Source organism: Sciurus carolinensis, chromosome 12 (assembly GCF_902686445.1).
Source record: "Sciurus carolinensis chromosome 12, mSciCar1.2, whole genome shotgun sequence".
Classification (NCBI taxonomy): Eukaryota; Metazoa; Chordata; class Mammalia; order Rodentia; family Sciuridae; genus Sciurus; species Sciurus carolinensis.
In genome coordinates this window covers 1713923-1736733 of record NC_062224.1, presented here as the reverse complement: position 1 = coordinate 1736733, position 22811 = coordinate 1713923, and the positions used below count along the sequence as shown (strand labels likewise).

General features: G+C 57.2%; 1 protein-coding gene across 3 annotated transcripts in view; it reads left to right on the top strand.

Annotated features, from left to right (window-relative positions):
• Sipa1l2 (signal induced proliferation associated 1 like 2) overlaps positions 1 to 22245 on the top strand; it is a 123117-nt gene extending 100872 nt beyond the window's left edge. The window contains exons 15-22 of one of the 3 annotated variants that reach the window (XM_047520241.1): positions 1537 to 1761; positions 5130 to 5280; positions 5895 to 6114; positions 9823 to 9954; positions 18566 to 18619; positions 19140 to 19263; positions 19939 to 20020; positions 20950 to 22245. In XM_047520241.1, coding sequence (XP_047376197.1) covers positions 1537 to 1761; positions 5130 to 5280; positions 5895 to 6114; positions 9823 to 9954; positions 18566 to 18619; positions 19140 to 19263; positions 19939 to 20020; positions 20950 to 21096 — 1135 coding nt within the window. In that variant the 3' untranslated portion in view covers positions 21097 to 22245. The remainder of the gene's footprint in view (positions 1 to 1536; positions 1762 to 5129; positions 5281 to 5894; positions 6115 to 9822; positions 9955 to 18565; positions 18620 to 19139; positions 19264 to 19938; positions 20021 to 20949) is intronic. The other 2 variants (XM_047520243.1, XM_047520242.1) reach the window with 2 other exon arrangements.
• The last annotated feature ends 566 nt before the right edge of the window (positions 22246 to 22811 follow it).

Here is a 22811-nt window from a genome sequence, read left to right as displayed (position 1 = left end):
ACTCGACTGGGCAGGGGCCTTCTGGCTGAAGTGACCCCTGCCCGCAAGCAGGCGGTGTTCCTGTCACACACCGTGACCTCCTCGCTGCATCCACCCGCTGACGTCATGGGTGCTTCCCCCCAAGAAGCTGCTCCTCACCACTGTCCCCTCCCCTCACGGGTGTCCTGTGTCACAGCTGCTGGGCATGGCCGCTTGTCCCCCTGTATCCTTTGAGGCCTTGCAGAGTGAAGACAGGAACTAAGAGTGCTCCTTACATGCTGGTTTACCAGGCTCGCTAACCAGCCCCTGGGTCACCTGGGAAGTCGGCAGCACAGGACCCACCCTGCTGGTCACAGGGTCTGCCCCTCGGTCAGGCTCCTCTGGGTTCTCCCCACCGAGGAGCACACCTGTGCACGGCCCGACCCCAGGGCTGCCGTCAGGAGGGAGGGGCCCTGAAGCCCCCACAGGTACCCTGCACTGGCCATAGGGAGGGAGAGGGCAGAGCCCTCCGGTCAGCAGGCTGAGCTGGACTCGGGCTTTCTCCTGTGCGCCTCCTTGGAGGGCAGGGCACTAGTCTTCCTGCCAGGCTGACCCTGACCTTGCAGATGACCTGAACCGCAGGGAGCTGCTCCGGACACCCCAGCAAAGCCCGCATGGTTGTTTTGTGGGCCACGTTACCCCGTCACCATGCCCTCAATGCAAACGGTGGAAGTTGGCAGAACAACACTAAGGTGGAGATTTGGAAAGAACGCACGCGTGGAGTGTGGAGAGTGGAGTGCCGGCGATCTCAGGTGCTCCTGGCCACAGGGAGACGTCACCGTGATGTCGCTGCTCCCAAGCTGAGTCTGCTGCTGGTCCTGAGCAGGTGGACCTGGTTCTTAGCATTAACTTTAACATATGTTACTAAAGGAATAAAAGACATTTTTAAGCAAGTCTAACTTAGAAAAATAGGTCGTATAGAATAAATGGAAAACAGAGGACTCAGGGTCATGTGAAACATTACATATTTTCAAAGTGTCTAATTTGGTCATGTCAGGGGAAACTTGATTGGTACAGACAGTGTATCCAGTCTCAGCGACGTGGTCACCCAGTGTCCCCCCTGTCCCCAGCTGCACTCTTTCGGGCTGATGGCGCACACGGGCATGGTTCTGCCGGAGCCTGTGCGCTGCCTGCACACTGCTGCTCCCACGCACGGCAGGCCACCCCCTCCAGGTCCTGGCCGGCTGTTGGTGGGGTGTCCCACTGCTGCCTGTCAGGTGGGCATGGCACCGGCCTCTCCCGGGACACTAGAGACTGGGTGCCCTTGAGCTTCCTCTCGTTCCTCACTCTGCCCGTGTTTCCTGTCTTCCTAGTCCTTCCGGCAGCGTGCACGCAGGTTGCACATGGGCTCCTGGGGCCTCTGCAGGGGAGGCTCTCCAGCGAGACTGTGGCGAGGAAGCCCGCCCTGCCTGTGAGCCCACCTGCTGTGGACAGGGACCCCAGGGAAGGCTGGGCCTGCTGGCTGTGCGTGCCCCAGCCGCTGGGTCTGATGGGCTCTGCCTCCTGTTCTCTCCTCAGCGGTTCCCACCATTCGGGGAGCCCGTCGGCTCACTGTTCCAAAAGTAGCGGGTCTCTGGATACCTCCAAAGTCTATATCGTGTCCCACGGCAGTGGTCCACAGCTTCCCGGCTCTGTGTCCAAGCCCTACCACAGGCAAGGGGCAGTCAACCAGTATGTCATTGGCTGGAAGAAGTCAGAGGACAGTCCACCACCTGAGGAGCCTGAAGTGACAGAATGTGCCCGGTAAGGTGGCTGGCCGTTCTCTGGACAGTGTTGGCCCTTTCGAAGATGGGGGAAATAATAATCTAGAAATGTGTTTTTAAATGCTTTAAATGTTGGCATTTATATTTCTCTTTCAAAGTCCTCATTTTTCTTAATTTTTATGGAAAAGAAAACAACTCTTCTTTACGCTCACATTCACAAAGCTGCCTGCAGTGGAAAAGTCGTGGGGTGGCATGCGTTGTCTGTCATTGCCAAGGTCAAGGGCAGCTGGAGTCCTTGCTGTGTGAGTGGCAGCACGGGAGAGTCTAGCAGGACTTCCCGTTTCCTTTTCAGGGTTAGGTTTTGCGGGGCAGGGAGGGAGGGAAGCTGCGTGTACCTGGAAAGAGAAGTTCTGACCACCTGTTTGTAACCAGCCAACTGCTGGCGCCTCTGTGGGTGAGTGAGGAGGTCTCCTTGCAGGGTGCAGAGCAGGGCTGGCTCACCCCTGAGTGTTCACAGAGCCCCAGAAACACTGAGCGTGCGAGGGCGTCACGAGATGGCTGAGGCTCTCGGTGTGGTCTGTGAGCCAGCGTCACTCTCTTGACCCAGTGACCCCAGCCAGGCACGGTGGCTTGTGCCTGCAGTCCCAGGCGCTCGGGCACTGAGACTTGAGGGTCACTGGAGCCCAGGAGTGTGAGACCAACCTGGACAACCTAGCAAGACCCCCTTTCAGGAAGGAGGAGGAGAAAAACATGCCACATCTTAAATAGAACCGTCAATTGCCTTCGAAGTGAGACATCATCTCGGGCGGAAACGACCTGGAATCTTAAAAATCAAGGTCACGTCAGTGACTGGAGGAGCTGCTCAGGAAGCAGTGTTACGTGGGCTTTGTGTGGTGGACGCAGGCGTCAGAATAACGTGCAGGGATTTTCACGCACGAGGCTTCAGAGTGCTTCGGGCCGTTCATCCCAGGCCCCTGTTACCTTCTGTGAAGCATCTGCAGACATCTTGGTGACGTCACAGCAGCACCTGTTACAAAGGGCTCCCTGGAAGACTCGGGCATAAGAGCAGCACCCCTGGGCAGTCCACCCAGGAGCCAGGTCTGCGTGTCCCCCGCTGGCACTGCAGCCCTGCATCCAGAAGAGGGCGGGCACCCTGGGCAACAACGTGCACGCGAGAGGGCGCCCGTCCTGCGCAGCCCCTCAATCCTGCACTCTGGTGGCCCAGACGGGGGCAGGTGGAAGCCCCCACGTGCTCTCAGGCGTGTTGGAGGGAGGGGACTGTAGAGGCCTTTATGCTGCCCCAAGAAGCTGGGGCCAGGGCTCCCGGCCAGCCTGGCAGCTCACCTCTCAGGTCCAGCAGCACAGAGGGTCTCCCAGGCAAGGCGGCCACACGGTTGCTCACAGTGTTGGAGTTTTGCAGGGCACTGTGGCCAGGTCCTGGGAGATGTGTGTGGGAAGAGGCAGCCACGCTCGGCACGTTCCCCCAAGAATTCCGGAATGGTGGTATCCTGTGTGCACAAATTAGAACATCCATTCACGCTCCCTAGAGGTTCCATGTGGCTCTGAAATCAGCTCTTGCTTCGTTAGAAGCATGTGCAGAGCAAGCCCTCACTTTTCATTTTTGTTAGTGACATAAATGTGTTTCGAAGCATCCCTGCTGAGGCCTCCCTGTCCCCATTCCCACTGCCCTCTGCCTAAACGCCCTCCCCAGATCCTGGACCTGGCCACGCCTCCTGGGCTGGGCTCTCTCCACATCACACAGCCCAGTCCCACCTGCTTGGCCATCCTGCCTGCTGCACTTGCCTGTGCAAACCCCTGCCCAGCCCTGAGCCCTTCAGGGGTGTGTTCTGCCCACCTCTGTCCCCCAGGGATGGACACAGACTAGACCCTTGAAGCTTATTTACACACATTGTCACACACATTCTTAAAAAATCAGTACCATAGCAGAGAAGGCTAGTGATTTTCAGTCATAAACAGAAGAAATGTAAACAGCCCACTATGACTGCCGTCGTGGGTGTACGCTCTACCCACGCAGCTGCCGTGCAACCTGGGTTCCTTCCGTGTACACAGGGCCTGCAGTGAGCACCTTGCAGCCTGGTCTCAGCATCAGAAGCCTCTTTGTAAGGTCACATGTGGTTCTCCCTGTGAGACTGTGCGGAAGCCGGCCAGCGTCTTGGGTTCTCCGCCTGTCACCTTGCAGCCTGGGTCTCGGCATCAGAGGCCTCTTTGTAAGGTCACGTGTGGTTCTCCCTGTGAGACTGTGTGTGGAAGCCAGCCAGGGTCTTGGGTTCTCCGCCTGTCACCTTGCAACCTGGGTCTCAGCATCAGAGGCCTCTTTGTAAGGTCACGTGTGGTTCTCCCTGTGAGACTGTGTGCGGAAGCCGGCCAGGGTCTTGGGTTCTCTGCCTGTCATGCCTTCAAACCTGCCCTCCTCGTGATGCTTTTAGAGTTTTGCGGAGCTGCTCAGTCCTGTCTGATCACATGGCCAGTGTTGCCTGTCCAGCTGGGAGGGGTAGTAGCCTTTCTGCCTGCAGGGGCAACACAGGAGCTGTAGATGACCCCACCGGTTCTGAGCGGGCCTGTGGTGTGTCACTCTAAGGATTTCCCAGAGGTCTATAACATGAGGCCAGCGGGGTGGCCTCAGTTTTGGGATGAGAGGCATCTCGGCACACAGTGTGCAGCTCAGCTGTACAGCTCACTGCTGCAGGCTGTGAACTCCTGAGGCCTTACCTTTCAGGCTGAGTGACAAAGACTGTCCACAAGTGGACACCCTGCTGACCACTGTGTGTCCTAGGACTCTACGGCTGTCTGGATTGCCTTTTCACAGTAAACCTTTCCAAAGCGATTCCCCAGTTTTCCCTGCAGAAAAGCTAAAATCAGTAATCCAGCTTGGCAGTCTTTGTTATCCATATAGACGTATTTTCATAGCCTGATAATCAAGGGAGACAGTTGCTTTATTTATCCAAATAAGTCTGTGAAGCTCTCCATAATAAAACATGCTTGCACACACCGAGGTGATCGCTGTCGCTGTTAACCCTCAGGCTCCCCAGGTGGCCTTCTGCAGCCTCAGAGCCACGGGGTTGGCCGTGGGCCTGGCGAGCTCTGTTCTCTGCTTCAGAAAGACACGCTCGGTCTGACGAGTTGTTCAGCCTGTGTTCTGACAGCTCCGGCAAGGGAAAGGTTGGCTGGTCTCGGGATCCGATTCGCTTCTGCCTTGTTCAGAAGTCTGGCATCGGGTCGATTCACGCAGGGTGAGAAGCAGGGTGAGAAGCAGCGCGAGAGTGGGCGCACCGGGGGCCACAGTGACCCGGAGGACGGTGCCGTGGCCAGCCTGGCCACCCGTTTCCTTCTCACTGCCCAGCACCTGACCAGTGGCTGCCGCTGACTCTGTGTTGTTTGTGTCGACAGGATGTACAGCGAGGTGGACGTCATGTCCGCAGCAGGTCACCATCAGACCGTGGGAGACGCAGTTTCAGAAACTCAACACGTCCTGTCCAAAGAGGGTTTTCTGAAACTGATGCTTCCTGACAGCCCCTTGGTGGAGGAGGGGAGAAGAAAGGTGAGCCTGTCCTGGGGTCTTGGAGCTTCTGGAAGCACGTCTGCAGCACCGCGAGGTTCTGCGGGAAAGACCCCCTCTTCATGCCCCACACGCCCTCTCCCGAGGCCCTGCGTCGTGCGCTGCAGAGCTGAAGGCCAGTAGGCTTTACTGACCGAAGAGCATGTTTCTTAGCCTGATTGTGTGGCTTAGGAGGCATAGTATCCAGATTGTTTTGTTTTTAGATGAGATGGGAACTTGGAGTTCACTGATAGAGAACTTGGCTACCATTAAAATGCGGTCACTCCGTCAGGCCAGTGCCAGTGTGGCTTTGCCTAGCTCCTTCCTGACTGGCAGCCTTGGCTTTTCCAGGAGCTCTCGCCTGCTTAGGTCGTGGGGCTCCTGTTTAACATTCCAGAATCAATAAAGCTGTGTGTATCGACTCCATGATGACATTTCATAGAATGCAGGAGAAAGGGCTACTGTCCAGTGACCACACAGGGGCCTGTGCACCTGCCTTGGCACCTGCCTGGCTCAGCTTTTCCAGGCTAACAGGGAAACTTGGAGAAGTGCCCAAGTTGAGTCAGGTACTCCTCACCTTTGGTTTTAACGTCCACTCCCGTCTTGTTTTTCCCTAGTTTTCATTCTACGGGAACCTGTCTCCGAGGAGGTCGCTGTACCGCACCCTCTCTGACGAGAGCGTGTGCAGCAATCGCAGGGGGTCCTCCTTTGGCAGTTCCCGCAGCTCCATCCTTGACCAAGCGCTGCCCAACGACATCCTGTTCAGCACCACGCCCCCCTACCACAGCACGCTGCCACCCCGGACCCACCTGGCACCCAGCATGGGGAGCCTGAGAAGTAAGTGCCGTGCAGGCGCCGCCCGCCACAGGCCCAGCTCAGGCCTGCAGGCTGTGACCCATGCAGGTGGGGTCAGTTTTTGAATGCGCGTCTTTGACATCATGTATGCTTTTGCCTTCAAGTGATTTTCAAATGTAAAAGCTCCAGAATGGAGATTTTTTTAAACGTCAGGCAAAATTACCTGTTTGCACGGGAGCTGAAACCTTAGCGTGCCACACTTGCATCAAGTCACATGGTGACTTGCGCTCCATGTCTCTGCTGCTCTGCCCCCCTGGGGAGAAGCGCCTGAGCTGATCATTAAGAAGGGTGGCTGTGGCGCAGGTGGGCCTTCTGCAGGGGGGTCCCAGAGCCTGGTTAAAAAGAGACGGGTAAGCACGCCGGTGAGCACCTGGGCGCAGCGGCCAGTTACGCACACACAGGGTCTCGGATGAGTGAACTAGTACTCTCGGGTCCCTAAGCCCGGCGGGTACTTGCCAGTTTTAGGCCGGGGGAGGGGCCGCCAACAGGACCCCACGCAGCGTGGCAGTGCTGGTGCAGGAGGCGCCCTGCTTGCACACGCTCTCAGCCTGGCCTGCAGCACCTGTGACCACTGTCGACTGGTTTCTGGAGGGTAGTGGTGAAACCTCAGGTGTCTGACCACCAGGAAATGGCGGTCAGTGAAGTCGGCTGGGTAGGATGCCTACCATGATCTCCTGAACAAACAGGAAGCCACAAGATCAGCATCCCAGGCAAAGGGCGGGCTGCCCAGGCAGTGGGACCTGGACCCACTTCTAGCCTCCTGCAGAGCAGCAGCGCTGAGCCCCCTCTCCTCTGGCAGCCCAGGAGGCCTCCCGGCAGTGACCTCCCGCCTGCACTGCAGCCCTGCCAGCCCCCAGGAAGCGCCCCAAGTGTGAAGTGGTGCTGGCGCCACCGGGACCCGCAGTCACCTTGTTCCCGTATCAGTCAGAGGAGCAGCACCTGCCTCCGAGCTAACCTGAGGCTCGAGAGCTGGGTGTGAAGGAACAGGCGTGGTACCTGTGGCAAGGGGGCCTCCTCGGTACCCCAGGTGCAGGAGGCCGCGCAGGCCGTGGCTTCCGCTCCCGGGACGCTGCCCTGACCCATCCCATCAGACCGCAGCAGTGGGCTGGGCTTCTCGAGGCCAAGCCTGCGTCTCACTGCTCCTGCCCTCGACTGTGATATGGGTCCAGACACAGTGGCCACCTCACGCGTGGTGTCCAGATACCATCGGCCGTGAGGCCACACATCTGTGCGTGGGCGTGAAGGCCGCTGCCAGCTCACGTTGCAGGCAGAGGGATGGTAACTCCCCTGACTTGTCGTTTATATGGTCACCATGATCTCAGGTGTGGGGTGAGAAGCCCAGCTGGGAACTCGGGAGCCACTCCTCCAGCTCTCCAGGAGGCCTGTGGCGGGGACTGCCGCTGGCTCTGGGCTCTTCTGCCCAGGAGGCATTCTAGTTGAGGCTCTGCAGGGCCCCTGTCCCTCCGGGGCACCTGATGCTGGCACGCCTTCCGCAGGAGCTCGGCGCTGCTGTGTCCTGTGTGTTTCTTCGCCATCTCTTGCCTGCCTTTGCAGCCCAAGTCGCCGCTTGCTGACCCCGTCACACCCACCCAGCAGGCGGAATGGTCACTGAGGACATCACAGGCAGACCATAGAGAGGGCTGCACTCCAGACAAACCCCCGAGAGGAGGAGGCTTGCACTCCACAGCGTCGCCGGCCCGTTCTGCAGGCAGGTCCCCAGAGCACGCTGCAGAGCAGGGCAGCAGGCAGGCCCCTCCTCTGCTCCTGGTCCTCTGTGAGAGTGGAGGAGTGGGGCCGCCGGCTGGCCGTGGACTGTGGAGGGTGCACCGAGGCCATCTCAGGCCCTGTGGTCACCCATGCCACTTAGTGGTGGTGTCTGCATGTGCGTCGTGCCGGGGCAGGAAGCAGAGGCCAGGACCTGGCAGAGTGAGGTCCACCCTCCCACCCCTTCTGGACATTAGCCTCTCGGGACCAGCTTCAGCCAAAGGGTCACGTGTCCTAGAACCTTGGTGCCTCGGAATAGAAACACCTGCAGTTGCTCAGCCCAAGGCAGGGAGTGTGCGGGTCGGTGCCTCTCAGCCCCTTCTGAGTTGGCGGTGGCCACTGCCCCTGTTCTTCGCCTTCCTGTGCTCTCTGTCTCTCCACCTGGCTGTGGTAGAGTGGGGAAGGGTACTGCGGTGAGGGGCAGGAGGCACTTGCAGATGGCTCTGGGTTGCTGTCCGCCTTTGGAAGTGCCTGGAGCTGGAGTGAAGGGTGGCTTCCTCACAGGGCAGGGACACGTGCTGTGGGCACACCTGAGCGGCGTTCTGAGCCGTTCGTCCTGGGACGTGCCCCTCTGGTGGGGAGGATGGGAGGGCCCAAAGTCAGGGCCTGCCAGCCTGCCTGCCTCTGTACCCTCAGCACGTCCTGAGAACTCGCCCGCAGGAGTGGCTGCCACCACTGGCTCGGAGGACTCCTTGCACTTGGTGCAGAACCCTGCTTGGAGCAGAGCCCACACGTCCTTGAGAGCAGAAAGGGTGGTTTGCCCTGTAGCAAAGGTCTCTGAGCTCCTCAGCTCTGCTCTGGGGAGGACCCTAAAGTCAAGGGCCCGCCAGCCTCTGCCTCCCCGCCAGCCCCCACTCCAGCCTGGCTGCTGGCCTGCCCCTTGGCCTGGACCCAGCACTTCACCTCGAACGTGCAGAGTTGCTGTTCTTTCTGGGACGAGGAGGGGGATTTACACAGAGACCCCTCACTGGGTTCTCCTTGGAACAGGGTCTGGAAGAAAACAGGTGGTGTGTGTGCACCAAGCACCATGGCTCGACAGGACGTGGTCGGGGGTCTCGCCGCAGCACGAGCTCTGCTAGGACAGCACTGGTCAGGAGAGTGACAGGTCGTTGGTGCCCTTCAAGGGCAGACCCTGTCTTGGTTTGATTGCAGGCATCTCACAGGTTCCCAGAAGGATGTGGGCACAGGAATCACAGGCGCACCAGGTTAATTGTGTCCTTTACTTAATTGCAGGCTCAGCCAGCCAGGTGGTTATCATTTTGAGTGGTCTTGTTAGTCAGAGGTGTCCACAGGCAGCTGCATGCAGCGCTCTGGCGGGTTCAGGAAAGGCTCGTTGGAGTGTCCTTCCCGAACGTACCCGGAGGTGCATAACTGGTCCTCAACGTGGGTGCTGTCTGGCGAGACGCCGAGGACCAGGAGGGCGGTTTAAAGGGGAAAGATCCAGGGAGCCCTGGCGCTGCACAGGCCTGGGCCCTTCTGGCCGAGCCTACCCACACTGCTGCGACCTGCGAAGTAGTGCCCCCTGATGGCGAATTAGAGCAAAGCGGGACTCGATGCACTTCTTAACAGACTGGTCTGTTGGGCATCTCGAATTTCTGGTTCTCGGCTCAGACAACTTTGTTCTTCAGTAAACCCGTAAACATCGGGAGGGAGAGGGTTTGTCCTCAGTCAGCCAGACTCCGTGTGCTCAGGAGATGGCTGGGACATGGCGGTCCGCTGCCCGGGGTGGTCTCCTGGACTGCTGCTTTTGACCACCATTTCTCCAGCCTTTTGGGTGACGGCAGCCTAGGGCCAGCTCTTCACAGGAAGCACCATGTTCCACGTGGCAGCCGTGCCTCTTAGGGAGGGGTGGCCATAGCCGTGACTGACCAGAGACAGCAGTGCTGTGCTGTGACTGACCGACGCTCTGGTTTTGTTTCTTTTTAGATGAGTTCTGGTTCTCCGACGGGTCCTTATCGGATAAGTCCAAGTGTGCAGATCCTGGCCTGATGCCCCTCCCAGACACAGCCACTGGGTTAGCTTGGTCCCACCTGGTGGACGCAGCCCGGGCGTTTGAAGGTAAACACTCCAGCCTCAGGGCCTCCCACCTGCCCCACGGAGCACTTTCCTGCAGGACCTCTTGGCAGCATGGGGCAGAGTCTGTGTTCAGTCACCTGGGTCAGGTGTTGCTACGTCACCGTCTGTGAGGAGGCTTGGGCTCGGGGGAGCTTCCTAAAACCGCAGCACCTCGTGGAGTGAGCCCTGGGCACAGGACCCAAGACCTGACCCCAGAGCAGACAGCAGCGGGGGCCTGGGGGCAGGCCAGCTTTCTCTTGGCCCTGTGTCCTTGTCTGAGAGGCGGTGGTGCTCACACAGGATGCATACCAGGTCTTTCCCTGAGGTGTGGTGAGGTGAGGCGAGGTGGGGTCCTCGGGAGGCCACATGCGGGTTTGGCAGGCTGGACCCCTGAGGGACTCGGTACAAACGTGGATGTATCGTGATCCGCTCGCCCAGCAGGTGAGCCTCCGTGTGGGCCTCAGCTTCCTGCCCTAGAGCTGGGTCCCTTCGCACAACCCTGCTGCCTGTGCCTGGGGGATACCTGCCCAGCTTCTGGTGGTGGCCCCAGGGAAGACACCTGCTCCTGGCGCCTCTGGCCTGTATGTGATGCAGAGCCAGCGGCCCGGGGTCAGGACTCGGCGCAGCTGCCATCTGTCCGGTTCTGCCCCTCATCCCTCTCCGTTGTACCTGTGGCCTGGTTCAGGGAACAAGTGGGATTTGTCTCAGGAGGGCACCAGTGGCCTTGCCTCTCGTGAGCTCAGCCCTCTCAAGAGGCCTCATCTGACCCAGCAGCCTCGTCCCATCTGGGAGCAGAAGCTGAGGCCCTTGTCCAGGTCCTGACCGCACGGAGCAGGCTCTGGAGCCCCACCCCCGGACCGTGCTCCGTGGAAACGGCCTGAGACGTGCTGCACGCAGGCTCGCTCACCGTGGGGCTCTCGAGGCAGCTCAAGGGCCTCTTGGGGTTCAGACCCCCAGCCTGTATTTTGGTGCGAGTGTAGCCAGTGCTTTTGGAAATAGGCCTTCAGAGTGAGACCCATGACCTTCGCAGAACCCAGAGCCTCACTCCGCCCGGGGCTTCTCACCCGTGACCTACTCGGCTTGGCGTGTCATCTGTTCACTTCTGTTAAGAGCTGAAGTCGACATCGGGCACACGAATTTAAGGACGCTGATTTACATCCTGTTCAACAATAGGGCAGACACAAATTAACCTGCCCAGTATGGCTTCCCGTTTCAGGCAGCTCTTTTGTCGCTGTGATCAAAGGCCCGACAAGAACAACTTGAGGAGGAAGCACTTCTTCAGGCTCACGGTTTCAGAGGTTCCGTCCATGGTCAGCTGGCTCTAGCTCTGAGTCTGAGGTGACATCATGTGAAAGGTGTGGTGGAAAAAGAGCAGCTCGAGAGGTGGCGGCCAGGAAGCAGAGGGACAGAGCACGTCAAGGGCACACCCCAGGGGCCTGCTTCCTCCAGCCACACCCTTCCTACTGCTCAGTTAATCCAATCCCCAGCGCGTCCTGACGGGGCTGTGGCTCTCATGGTCTGGTCGTCTCGCCTCTGACCGTCCTTACATCACCTCACTCTGAGCTTTGAGACGCTGCAGGTGCAAGCCACGACATTTGCCTCAACAGGCTTAAGCTGTTGGAATGAGGAGCACAACGCAGGCCGTATGACCATGGATGAGTCACCAGCGATGTACACACAGCGTTCAGGAAGCCCCTCAGGCCATCACTTGCCATGGGGCTATGAAGACAGTTAAACCAGAAAAATAGAAGCAACACAGCAAGAAGCTCTAACCTTCAGAATCCTTGAATCTCTAGTCGTGATTGTGCTGGGAAGAACCAAGGAATACAATAGAAGCATTTTTTGTGTGTGAGCAATGACGAAAAAGATGCTACCTATTAAATCTCTGGACTTCAGCCAGAGTCATTCCTAAAGAAAATGTGGTCTAGCAGGAACATTTAAGAAGAAAATGTGGAAATTGGCTAACTGAACTATTCTTCAGAAAGATTCCACAAAAAAGCTAAAATAAAACCCCTATAGGAAAGAAAGAAAATGAAATAAGTCTAAGAGAAAACCTGGCAAGTGAAATTTCAGTGCATTTTATAATAAAATCAGTAATCAATTTTTCCTTGAATGTTGATAAGCCATTAGCAGATTTGACCCAAAAAATAAAGAGTACAGATGAGCAAAATTAGAAAGAAGATGCATGTCCCTGCCGCCTCCCCAAGCAGGCTCCTCAGACCCCAGGCTGGGTGGTGGCTGGTGTGCCCACAGGAGGGGCCTCTCCCTGGTCGGGCCTTTGCAGCCCTCATGGTCCTTCGGGGCCTTGCAGTCCCCTCCAGAAGGCATACTTGGCCACCCAGAGCCCTGACCTGGTCAGGACAGGACCCTGCCCTTGCTCAAGAGCTGGGTCACCTGGGCAGCTTGGCGTGCAGATGGACGATACTAGGAGTTGACCAGACGGTTGCAAGTGTGTCTAGCAATGCCAGTTCAGAGCACCCCTCAGCTCACAGCACCCTTGCCACCCATCACGGTGACCTGGGCACAGGGCTCCACCTGACCCCACGGAGGCTTTTCGTCTCCATCCCAGCGCAGCCCTGAGCCCCTGCCCGCACACCACCTCGCTGGCCCCGCGCGGCACCTTTCCTCTGTGGTCTCCGTGCGTGCTCCCTGCCCGGGTGGTCTTGGAGGAGAGATTGAAAGGCCTCACTAAGGAGTGGCAGGCACTACCGAGGAATGAATCCAGTTAATGAGCTAACTGGTTACTTATTCTTGGGGGGACATAAGAAATAGTCAAAGGCCAACATTGCAAATGTCATCTGGAAATTCCCATGTCCCAAATGCCACTTGAAACTAGTGAGTGTACAGTTAATTGTTTTCAGTTTCAGAGAATAATAGCGCCCTTGTATAAATTTTTCTTGAAATTTAAAAGCCGCCTTCTTACATAATAGGATTCTTTTCTGATTAAACACACACACACACAGTGAGCCATTAGACAATCGTCTGTAATATTGATGGAAGAAAGCTTAAATGAAATTCAGTAGTAAATTGAAAAGATAATGCATTGTTTCTAGCAAGAGTTTAGCTGATCTAATAAAAGAAAAACTTCAATAAGTTACAGTAGGTAAAGTAATTAAAAGTAATCATATCGGTTTCCAAAAAAAGTATATCTAACAGATTAGGACCTATTTCTAATAAAAGTGTGAATGAAAGATTGAAGTTTCTAATAAAAGATTGAAACGGTGCCTCCAGCCAACACAGTGAGACACACCTGCAATCTTGGCCACTCAGGTGGCTGAGGCAGGAGGACCACAAATCTGAGGCCATCCTCAGCAACTTAGACCCTGTCCCAAAATAAAAAATGAGCTGGGGATGTGACTCAGTAGCAAAGTGACCCTAGGTTAAATTCCCAGTACAAAAACAAAACAACAGAAAAAAGATACCTCCAAAACTGAACCAAGAATGTCAGTTTTTTTTTCCAAATAGCTCTATGTTACCACTTGGAAGTGTTTACAAGCACAGCCCTGAGTCCAGAAAGAGCCGGGTGCCTTTGGAACCATGTCCTTTAATTTTTTACTGGAATCATTGACATTCGGCAATTTTTAGAGATCATTTCGTAACTAGCTAGGCGTCATTTCAAAGGGTTGCTGATTTTTTCAGTGACCTGTTTCTACACAGCAGCCCCCGACATGTTCAGCTCACCCCAGCTCAGTTACCTCCCGTGCTGCGGGTTAGTCAAGGCTCCGCTGGGGGCTCTTCTGTTCCAGATGGTGGAGCCCAGCGGGGACCTGCGTGTCCCAGGGACTCCACTTGCCTGCAGTGTGGAACTCGGGGCTCTGGCCAGGACCCCGTCCCCAGGGGGTGATCATGCTCTGCACAGGGAATCCACAGAGGTGCCCTATGAGTGCCAAGGCCTGCCATTGGAGGTCCCGGGATGGCATGTCCACCACATTATGTGGTCAGCGAGTCTCAAGGTCAGCTGGAGCCCCGGTGGGCACGGGCTCCACTCTCCTGCGAAGGGTGGTGTGTTAGGCAGGAGGGATGACTTGGCACAGTGTGCCAGGTCTCCCGCTGTGACAGTCGCAGTCAGAAAGGTGGAATCAGGTGTTCTTTGGAAAGTAAGCCACTAGAATCACAGTGAGGTAAATCCAAGAAAAAATCTTGATATAAGTAAGGACAGGAATGGATCAGCAGTGCAGTAAAAATGACTGTCCTTTTCAAATTAATTTGTAGATTAGAACAATTTCAATTCAGCTGTCTGAAGATACGTTAAAGAACTTAATTGCATCTACTCAGAAAATAGAGGAACAATGTTCAACCAAAAATTCTATTATAAATAATAATTAAAACTGTTACAATGATTCAAAAATAGAATAAGTCCTTTTAAAGAAAAATGCAGAGAAATCTGAATACATTTCAATAATTAAATGAGAAAGGGAGTTAAGTATGCCCTTTGGATTGAGGAACTAGAAAAGTTGATTTTAGAAACAATAAAAATAAATAAATAGAATTTGGAAGCAAAGTAATGCTTTAATTGTGGAATAATGGGAGAACATATGAAATGTAACGTGTCCAATAAAAGTATTTCATATTTGGACCTTTTACAAACCTTCAGGGGAAGATCTAGAAGGGGAAGTGCTGGGCACTCTGTCAGGCTCGTGACCGTGTGACCGGGACAGCACACGGGGGCTTAGCAAAGAATACACCCCAGCAGCCCACGCGTGGGACCCAAGGGACACAAGTGGCCTTCAGCCTGTGCACGTGAGGGGCGCGAGGGTGACGAACGTCTCGCCGGCTCTGGGAGACGGAAGGGTGCCCCGCGAAGGCCAGGACAGCCTCGCTCAGCCAGGAGATCGTACCACCTTCCACCAGGAGTCTCGCTCCCAAGAAGTGGCTGGTAGGAAATTCTTCAGAGCAGTGTAGAGAAATGCTATGTGGCAGAGGTGAACAGACAACCAGGTCCCACCCAGAAAGCCCGTGTCGGGGAAAGTGGCTCGCAGGTGATCAGTGCTGCACGCTCGTGCTGTCAGGCTGGCCCGGTCCTCCCAGGCCCCGCGGGAAGCTGGGAACCTGGCTGGCCACGGCGCAGGCTCGCTTTTCATGTGCGCGCTGCCTTCGTCGGGTGGGCGAGCTGCCCTTTGCAGTCAAAACCCCGAAGTAGGATGTGCTGATCTAGTGCAGTGAGGTCCTCCAGCCCCGAGTGCAGCACACAGCATAGCCTTTGTACGGACCGCGGCACGCACAGCGTGGACAGCCTGACTCTCAATGCGCACAGTGTAGACGGCTCCAACTGGTAGCATGCACAGTATAGACAGCCAGGCTCGCTCCTCTTACAGTATAATGTTCCTATGATACAAAAGCACTACGTACTTCACAGAAGCCATATTGGGATTTTGATGCAGAAGGAGCCCCTGATGCTGGGCAGGGGCGGCCAACTGCAGCCCCATCAGCCCTGTGATCTGAGCAGGGTCCAGCACTCTGCCGTGTGTGTTACTAAGCCACAGTGTTGGGCTAGCCATGTTAAATATATTTTCAGCTTAGAGTCTGTTTAGCTTCAGACAGGCTTGTGGGGTGCCACCCCACCCTGTGCCAAGGCGGGTGTCCGCAATAGTCTCCGCCCCCCTCAGGCTTGAAACGGACAGGGCCTCTGGAAAATAGGCTCTCAGAAGAGGAAGCAGGGAGGAGAGTGGAGTCTAGAAACCCTGGGATTTAAAGCAGCTCTCGCCTATCAAGACATCGGGAGGCACGGGTGGGACTTGGAGCAGTTGTGGCATAGATTCGATCAGGAGCAGCCTTACAGGGTAAAGTGACAGGCGGACGGTGGAGTCTGGACTCCACGCCCCCAGCCGAGCAGACCCGTGCTCCTCCGCTCCACATTGTCCACGGCTGCAAGCACCACCTTCTCCCCAAAGGGACTGGGAGCGGCCCTCTCGTGCTCCAGGCATGGCAGCAGGAGTAAGACACGGAGCACGCCCCCGAAGCCAGTCTGCGATGTGTGCCCGGTGCGCCCTGCTCTCCTAGCTCAACGGCAGTGTGACGAGAACTTCTCCAGTTCCAGAGTCCAGCTCGAAGCCATAGCGTCCTCAAGTCTGCCGTGTCCGAGGTGCATGTGTGTCCGCCAGCGTGGGACAGTGACACGCTGGGCGGCTCCTCGTGCTGACAGGCACAGAGGAAAGGACAGAAAATAGTGGCTGCAGAGTGGCCTTGGCCTGAGGGAATCGAGCTGTGGGTTCGAGCCAAGTCACGCTGTTGCGGCCGAGATGATCGCTGCTCCCGGTGGATGGGAGGGCTGCCTCTGTGCTCCTCGGAGGCAGGTCCCAGTGCTGGCCAGCGCGTGGCCACAGACTGACCCAGAGCACCCCATGCTGGAAGCCCAGTGCACACTGTGCTGCGTCCTGCACCCCGGCGAGCACGGGCCTCAGAGCCAGGGTCTGATTCCTTCAGGGCAGCTGCAAAGCCGCAGCTGCCTCTGGTTTGCAGAGATCGCTAGAAAGGCTTTGCTCAGGGAGTGGCCTTTCTTAACCTCTGGTGTTTGGCCATTCGCTGCCGTCAGAAAGCCTGAGGCAGACGACGTAAGAGGAGGAAAGCCTTCGCCCAGCTCATGGCTTGAGACGCTTCAGGACTTGGTCGGCTGGACCCACTGCTTTGGGGCCTGTGGTGAGAGGACATCATGGCAGGAGCAGTGGTGGAACAGAGCTGCTCCCCTCTTGGAGGCCTGGAGGCAGAGAGGCAGGGCCAGTGTCCCAGTGTCCCCCTGCAGAGCACGCCCCAGGACCTGCTTCCTCCAGCAGGCCCCACCTCCAGCAAAGCTCCAGCTGGGGACGTCCCGGGTCCTGCTGGTCACACCCCTGCACAGCCCACCCTCGCAGGCGTCCACCCTCAGCCCTGCAGAAGCCCGAGTGGGCTCAGCCGTCTCGCCTCAGCCCAAGCTCAGCAGGACAGCCGTGGCGTGTCCCTGTCTTGCTTAGTGAACGTGCTGAACAGTCTTACAGTGTCACTGGGGCAGGGTTTGAATTGTTTCAAGGGTGGCCTGTTTTTCCTGTGAGCCATGCTCACGTCCCCTTGGCTCAGGAACGGGAGAGACGCTGCCCTCGAGGCCGTGCTCCGGAGCCTGTCTTCCTAGTTCCCTCTGTGCCATTTGGTTCCAGGTGGGTAGTCGCTAGATTACTGAGTGTTGACCATCACAGAAGCATCCCCTGGGAGCCCTCAGGTGGACTGGCCGCTTACAGGGAGCTTGGGCGCAGACCTGCTCACGCCCACTGCCCCAGCGGCCTGCCTCCTGACTGCAGGTCTCCTTCCTCCTGAGGAATGTCTGAATGGCTGCCAGGAGCCAGTCCTGTCTTGGGGTATTTTATCAGTTAAAGTTGACACAGTTGACACAAGTGGGGGCCTTGGCATCCAGGTGTGTAGCCATGGCCATGAGAGGCATATTAGGAGGATGGGAGCTTGCTAGGTGATCCCTCGGTCGCATACACGAGGACAGAGTCAACAGAACTCTTAGAAAAACAGGAAATTGATTCTTCAACCATTTTGGGCCTTTCTTTTGGTTGGTAGTGAAATTCCCCACGGAGTGAAAACAGCCCATGACATTGAGCGCGACATGTGCTCTCGCTGGGTCCCTTGCAGACAGAGCTGTGTTGGACACCACGGCAGTCAGGACCTCCCACCCAGCCCCGGAGCTGCCCCGCAGCCGGGGCTCCCAGGCTCCGCCCCTTCTGCCATGCACCTGGGACCACGGGCAGACCTGGGCAGTGCCCACACTGCACTGTTGGTGATTGTTACCATCCATTATACACAGAAACCCTGATGTTCGGCACTACATTGGTCGCACAGTCGGTGTCTTGGGACTGTGTAGCTGCAGAATGTTTATGTTATAGAAGACAAAACCTGTGGGACTTTCAGAAAGGTTCCTTGAGGAACATCTGGGTGGCTGTGGCGGGCATTAGCAAGGGCCCCCGGCAGAGCCCCAGTGGTGGTCACCAGTGGGCTGAGCATGACCCTGTGCACAGGCCTGGGGCCACCGGCCACCAGTACACACCCCCAGCCCTAGCTTCCTTCTGTGCCTCTGGCAGCCTCCACATGGCTGTCCTTCTTGATTATCAGGAAGCGCATGACCCTCTACAAGCCAGATGGGCAAGGAGCCTCGTCAGGGCTCCCCAAGCAGCCCGGGAGCAGGGTGCCCAGGGCCTGCCTAAGCACAGCTTCTCCCCTTAATCAGCCACACGAAAGAGCCCTCCGGCCGTGCCGCTCGGAAGCTGGAGCAAGGGCTAGGGGAGGGCTGAGACGGCCTGGCCAGGGTCCTGCCCTTCCTGCCAGGGCTCGGGGGGGTGGCTCTGCCAGTCCCTCGCACCCTTCCTAAGTGTGTGGAGTGAGGCGTTCGCGCCTGCGCTTTTGGGTCTGTGTGTGGCGTGCTGGGTGTCGGTTGTCCACTGAGCCCTGCTTCCCACCGTGTGAAGACATGACCTGCGTGATCTCGGCGTGCTCTTGGGCCCTCGACTTCTCCGGTCTCTCTCTTCCACATGCGTGAAGAGCACATACGCTCTGCACTTGCCACAGCTGTCACCGGAGGCTGGGAGGGCCCGCGTCTCGGTGCCGCGGCCTTCCTGTTGATGGGAGAATTTGGATCTGCTTTCAGGTCTTGACTCAGATGAAGAACTGGGGCTGCTCTGTCACCACCCGTCCTTTCTAGGTGACTCTCCGTGGCCGCCTGGCCTCCTGGTGCTCTGCAGCCTGTCGTGTCTCGTGTGTCTGCATGTCTGCATGGCTCCTCACTCGGGCTGGGGTGCACAGGGGAGCTGGCCTCGGCCGGCCTGTCCCAGGAATGTCCCCGGGTGGGGGAGCTTGCCGCCAGGCTGTGCCCCGCTCCGCTGCTGGGCTGGGACCGTCCAGCTCGCCGCCTCACGCGGCTGGCAGCGTGGGCGCTTCTTGGGGTGTGGAAGGAGGAAAGCAGATTGGCGCTGGCAAACCCGGGGTCTGCTCACCGTGCCTGCGGCTATGACGTGTGTGCCCCACAGCCCCGCAGGACAGCCGGTCTCCATGCCTTCATTGCTGGCAGCTTGCCTGGGTTTTCCCTTTGTTTTATTTCAAGCAGGGAAATAACTGAGTTTAAGGGGGAAACAGATTTCATTATGTACTAAATTCATCTCTGCAAAAAAAAAAAAACCACCAGTGTCCTGGAGCCGATCCTAACTCTGTTTCTCCCCACCCAGACCAGAGAGTGGCCTCCTTCTGCACCCTGACGGGCCTGCAGCACGGGCAGGACTTGGAAGGGGCCCAGGAGCTGCCCTTGTGCGCAGATCCAGGCAGCGGCAAGGAGTTCTTGGACTCAGCTGGGTATGTGGACCCCCGTCTGTCGCACCGGGCTCACCCCAGTCCCGGGACATCCAAGGCAGGGACTGGGTGGTGCAGGCGGGTCCATCTGTCAAGGCAGACACCCCAGCCCACAGCGGCATGCCTCAGTGGCAGAAGGGAGCAGCAGGGGCCTCAGGGTCTACCTCTGCTGCCCAGTTATCACGGCAGCACCAGGCAGGGACGCCAGAGCCTTCCAGCTGCCAGGCTTGCATGCCGTGTGGACCGCCAAGGGCAAGGTTCCTCCAGGTCCTGCCCCAGACCTGGCTCCATGCCCCATCACCATCCTGTGCTCACGACTGTGTAGCCGGGAAGTGGACGTCCTTCCTCCTCTGTATCAACTGAGGTCTTTCACTCGCCATTCTCTTGAGTTTCGTGATACGCTGGTGACAGAGAAAGGCAAGCTGGGGAACAGAGTCCGCGTGGCGGTCCCAGGGCTTCATGCTGGTCTGTAGATGCTCCGTCTTTTGCTTTCTTCCCAACCTTTGTGACGACAGAGTGAGCCTTTTTTAGAGCCGTGCAAGGACATTCTCAGTAGGACATGACGTTACTTGTCTCCCTGATGGGCTCCCAGCACAGGAAATGGTCTTGAGGGCAAGCTTTCCCAGAGGTGACCACCCTCGCGTCCCCGAGTCCTTCTAATCAGACCCCGTTTGCTAGGGAGCGCTCTCCGTCCACACTGACCGGGAAAGTCAACCAGCTGGAATTAATTCTCCGACAACTGCAGACTGACCTTCGGAAGGTAAAGAGACAAGGACCCTGGGGCGTGAATGAGGTGAAATTGAACTGGGGACCCAGAGTCTAAGCTGAGGAGCAGACGTGCTGTCATTCGGGGCGGTGATGGACAGGGGCGGTGTGGGAGTCTCAGCAGAGCTGGAGGGCTGGCCTTCCCAACAGTGTGCGTTCAGGGTTCCCGAGGACAGTGGGGAGCTGGCAACTGAGGGGCAGAGGGCATTCTGAGCTGAATGGGGCTGGCTGAGGAGAGCAGGCTCCCAGCAGCTTAAGGAAAGCCACTCAGGCTCCTTGGGGACCAGGGACCTTCAGCACAGAGGAGAGCCTGACAGGAATGGGAGGGCCTGAGGGCAGGACCAGGCACACCAAGGGCAGGAACAGCCCTGACCGGCCCGCCCAGTGCCCAGCACAGCCCCACAGGGTGCCTGGTGGATCAGTGGCAACCCCAGCAGTGAGTGCTGAGGACCTCTCTGGGGCCCGGGTCCCCCAGGCCTGGAGGACTGGAACTCGCTTCCCATCTCCACGGTGCTGGGGGCTCCAGGGGCCAGCGCTGACCTTGCGCAGTTCCGAGTGGCACATTTTTAAAGGTCAGTGTGGACGTAGAGTGTAGCCAGATAGCATGTGAGGGAAGGAAGGGCCCACGTCTTGGTCACTGCGAGCATGTGGGCTCCGTCCTGTGTTGGCAGGAGGCTGCTTGGGAGGCTCGGCCATGTCGTGCTTCCCTCCCAGCCGCCCGCGGCCATCTGCCCCTCCTGGTGGAGGGTAGCAGAACCCTGGTTAAGAACACCCCAGGGTGGCAGCTGTGGGGCGCTCGGGAGCGGGAGCACCATGGGGCGAGCGGAGGGCAGCGGCCGCTCACCAGCGGGTCCCCCAGAAGTCAGGAAGTGAGGGTGGGGAGGGGCGCGGGGCGGGGCCTGACTGGCTGTCCCTGCCGCGCAGGAGAAGCGGGACAAGGCGGTGCTGCAGGCGGAGGTGGAGCACCTGCGGGAGGACAACCTGCGCCTGCAGGAGGAGTCGCAGACGGCCGCCGCCCAGCTGCGCAGGTTCACCGAGTGGTTCTTCAGCACCGTGGACAAGAAGTCCTAGCAGCGCCTCGCGGTGCCGCCCACCGCCCTGCCCCGCCAGCATGGTTCCTGAGTGTGCTACCGCCAGGCGCAGCGCATGCGGATCCATCCCCTGCAGTGCCATCACCCAGCGGGACGGCCCGGCTCCTCCGGCAGCCACAGCGGGGCAGTGTGTGCAGAGGGGCGTGCCGCATCCCGGAGACCCCCCTCTGGCTCACCCGGCTCACTTTGGGGGCGGGTGTGGGCTCCGTTTCCAGTGCCGGCGGTAGTAGGATGCCAGGCAGCGCGGTCGGCCTGAGTTGTAAAGTAGACGCGGAGGCGCGCAGTCAGACGTTCGCTCTGATGGTAAAGGTGCTCTATTTTTTTGGATGTACAGTAGCTTTATTTCCACAGCCACATTATCATAGCAATAAAGAGGGAGGCTTAGTACATAGCTGGGACCTCCCTGGGGAAGCCCTGGCGGTCCGACTAGTTCGAACGCAGTTACTTTAGAGACTTATTTATTTGCAGGAACAAATGGTGCCTGAATATTAACAGTGTTCTGATATTTTTAAAAAGATACCTATGCCTTGTCAGTGGCTCGCCGAGTGTTCCTAGTCGCTAACTCTTAGCTCACGTTGTATAGTTGCCTTGCTGAAGCGAGAGATCGGCTCACGCCAAGCTGCACTGTGCTGTGAGCCCAGGAGTCCTGCGGGCAGCGCCACGTTCGCGTATCTTGTACAGAAGCTCTGATGACGTGTCTTGTATTTAACACCCTTATTTAAGCTTATTTAACCTTAAATTGTTAATTTTATAAGATGTGGTCTTACCTGCACTGTGAGGCGAAGAGGAGGCAGCGGGCAGCTCAGGAGGACGGGCTCGCCCAGCGCAGAACAGGCCGGAGGGAGTCCACAGCTGGATGCTGCTAGTGACGAGTCGTTTGTATTGCTTTACCATTTTTAACTGTTATATTTGAGATGAATATACATTTTGCTTTTTTAATAAATGTTCAAAAGAAGTCCACGTAAGCAACAGCCTTGTCAGGTGGATGTAGACCTTTTATGATCTGTCAACAGTCTGTGGATTTATTTTGGGTCATTTAAGATCTTGTTGTATACTAAATACCGTTTAGCTGCCTTGTTAGAGAGTCCCAGGCTGATTTAAAGTAAAGAGTAACTAGTATTTATTAGTACCTGCTCTGTGCCAGGCCCTGTCTGTGCTTCTCGTCTTATTATCTAATCCTGACAGTGTCCGTGGTAGATAAGGTGCGGGGTCCCTGCCTTACAGCCGGGTTCACGGGACTTGGCTTACATGATTTACCCAAGGTTGCCTTTTTATTAGCTTCTTATTCAAATAACGTGTCATTCTTACAGTACATATAATAAAACTAGTTCAGAATCATCAGGAAGAGGTACACTGGATTTGGGTCCAGCTAGGGATAAAGACATGGAACAGGCACCCGGTGGCAAGGGGACACAGCAAGGGGCGTGGCCCTCAGCCTTCTAGAGACAAGACCACCTGCAGACCTGGGTGGGGCAGGAGCCAGCGGTTATCCCTGAGGACTTCCTGTGGGGCTTCGGATGGGTGAGGGGCACACTAAGCAATGTCCTCGGAGCAACTGTAGCAGTAGCTTCACAGGCTGTGCCGCACGACCACCCCCAGATGCTTCCAGGCCAGTCTCCTCGTCCCCCCTCCCTCTCTTCCTTTCCTGTCCCTGTGTGTTGGGCACTGTGGCAGGAGTGGAAGATCCCACAGGGC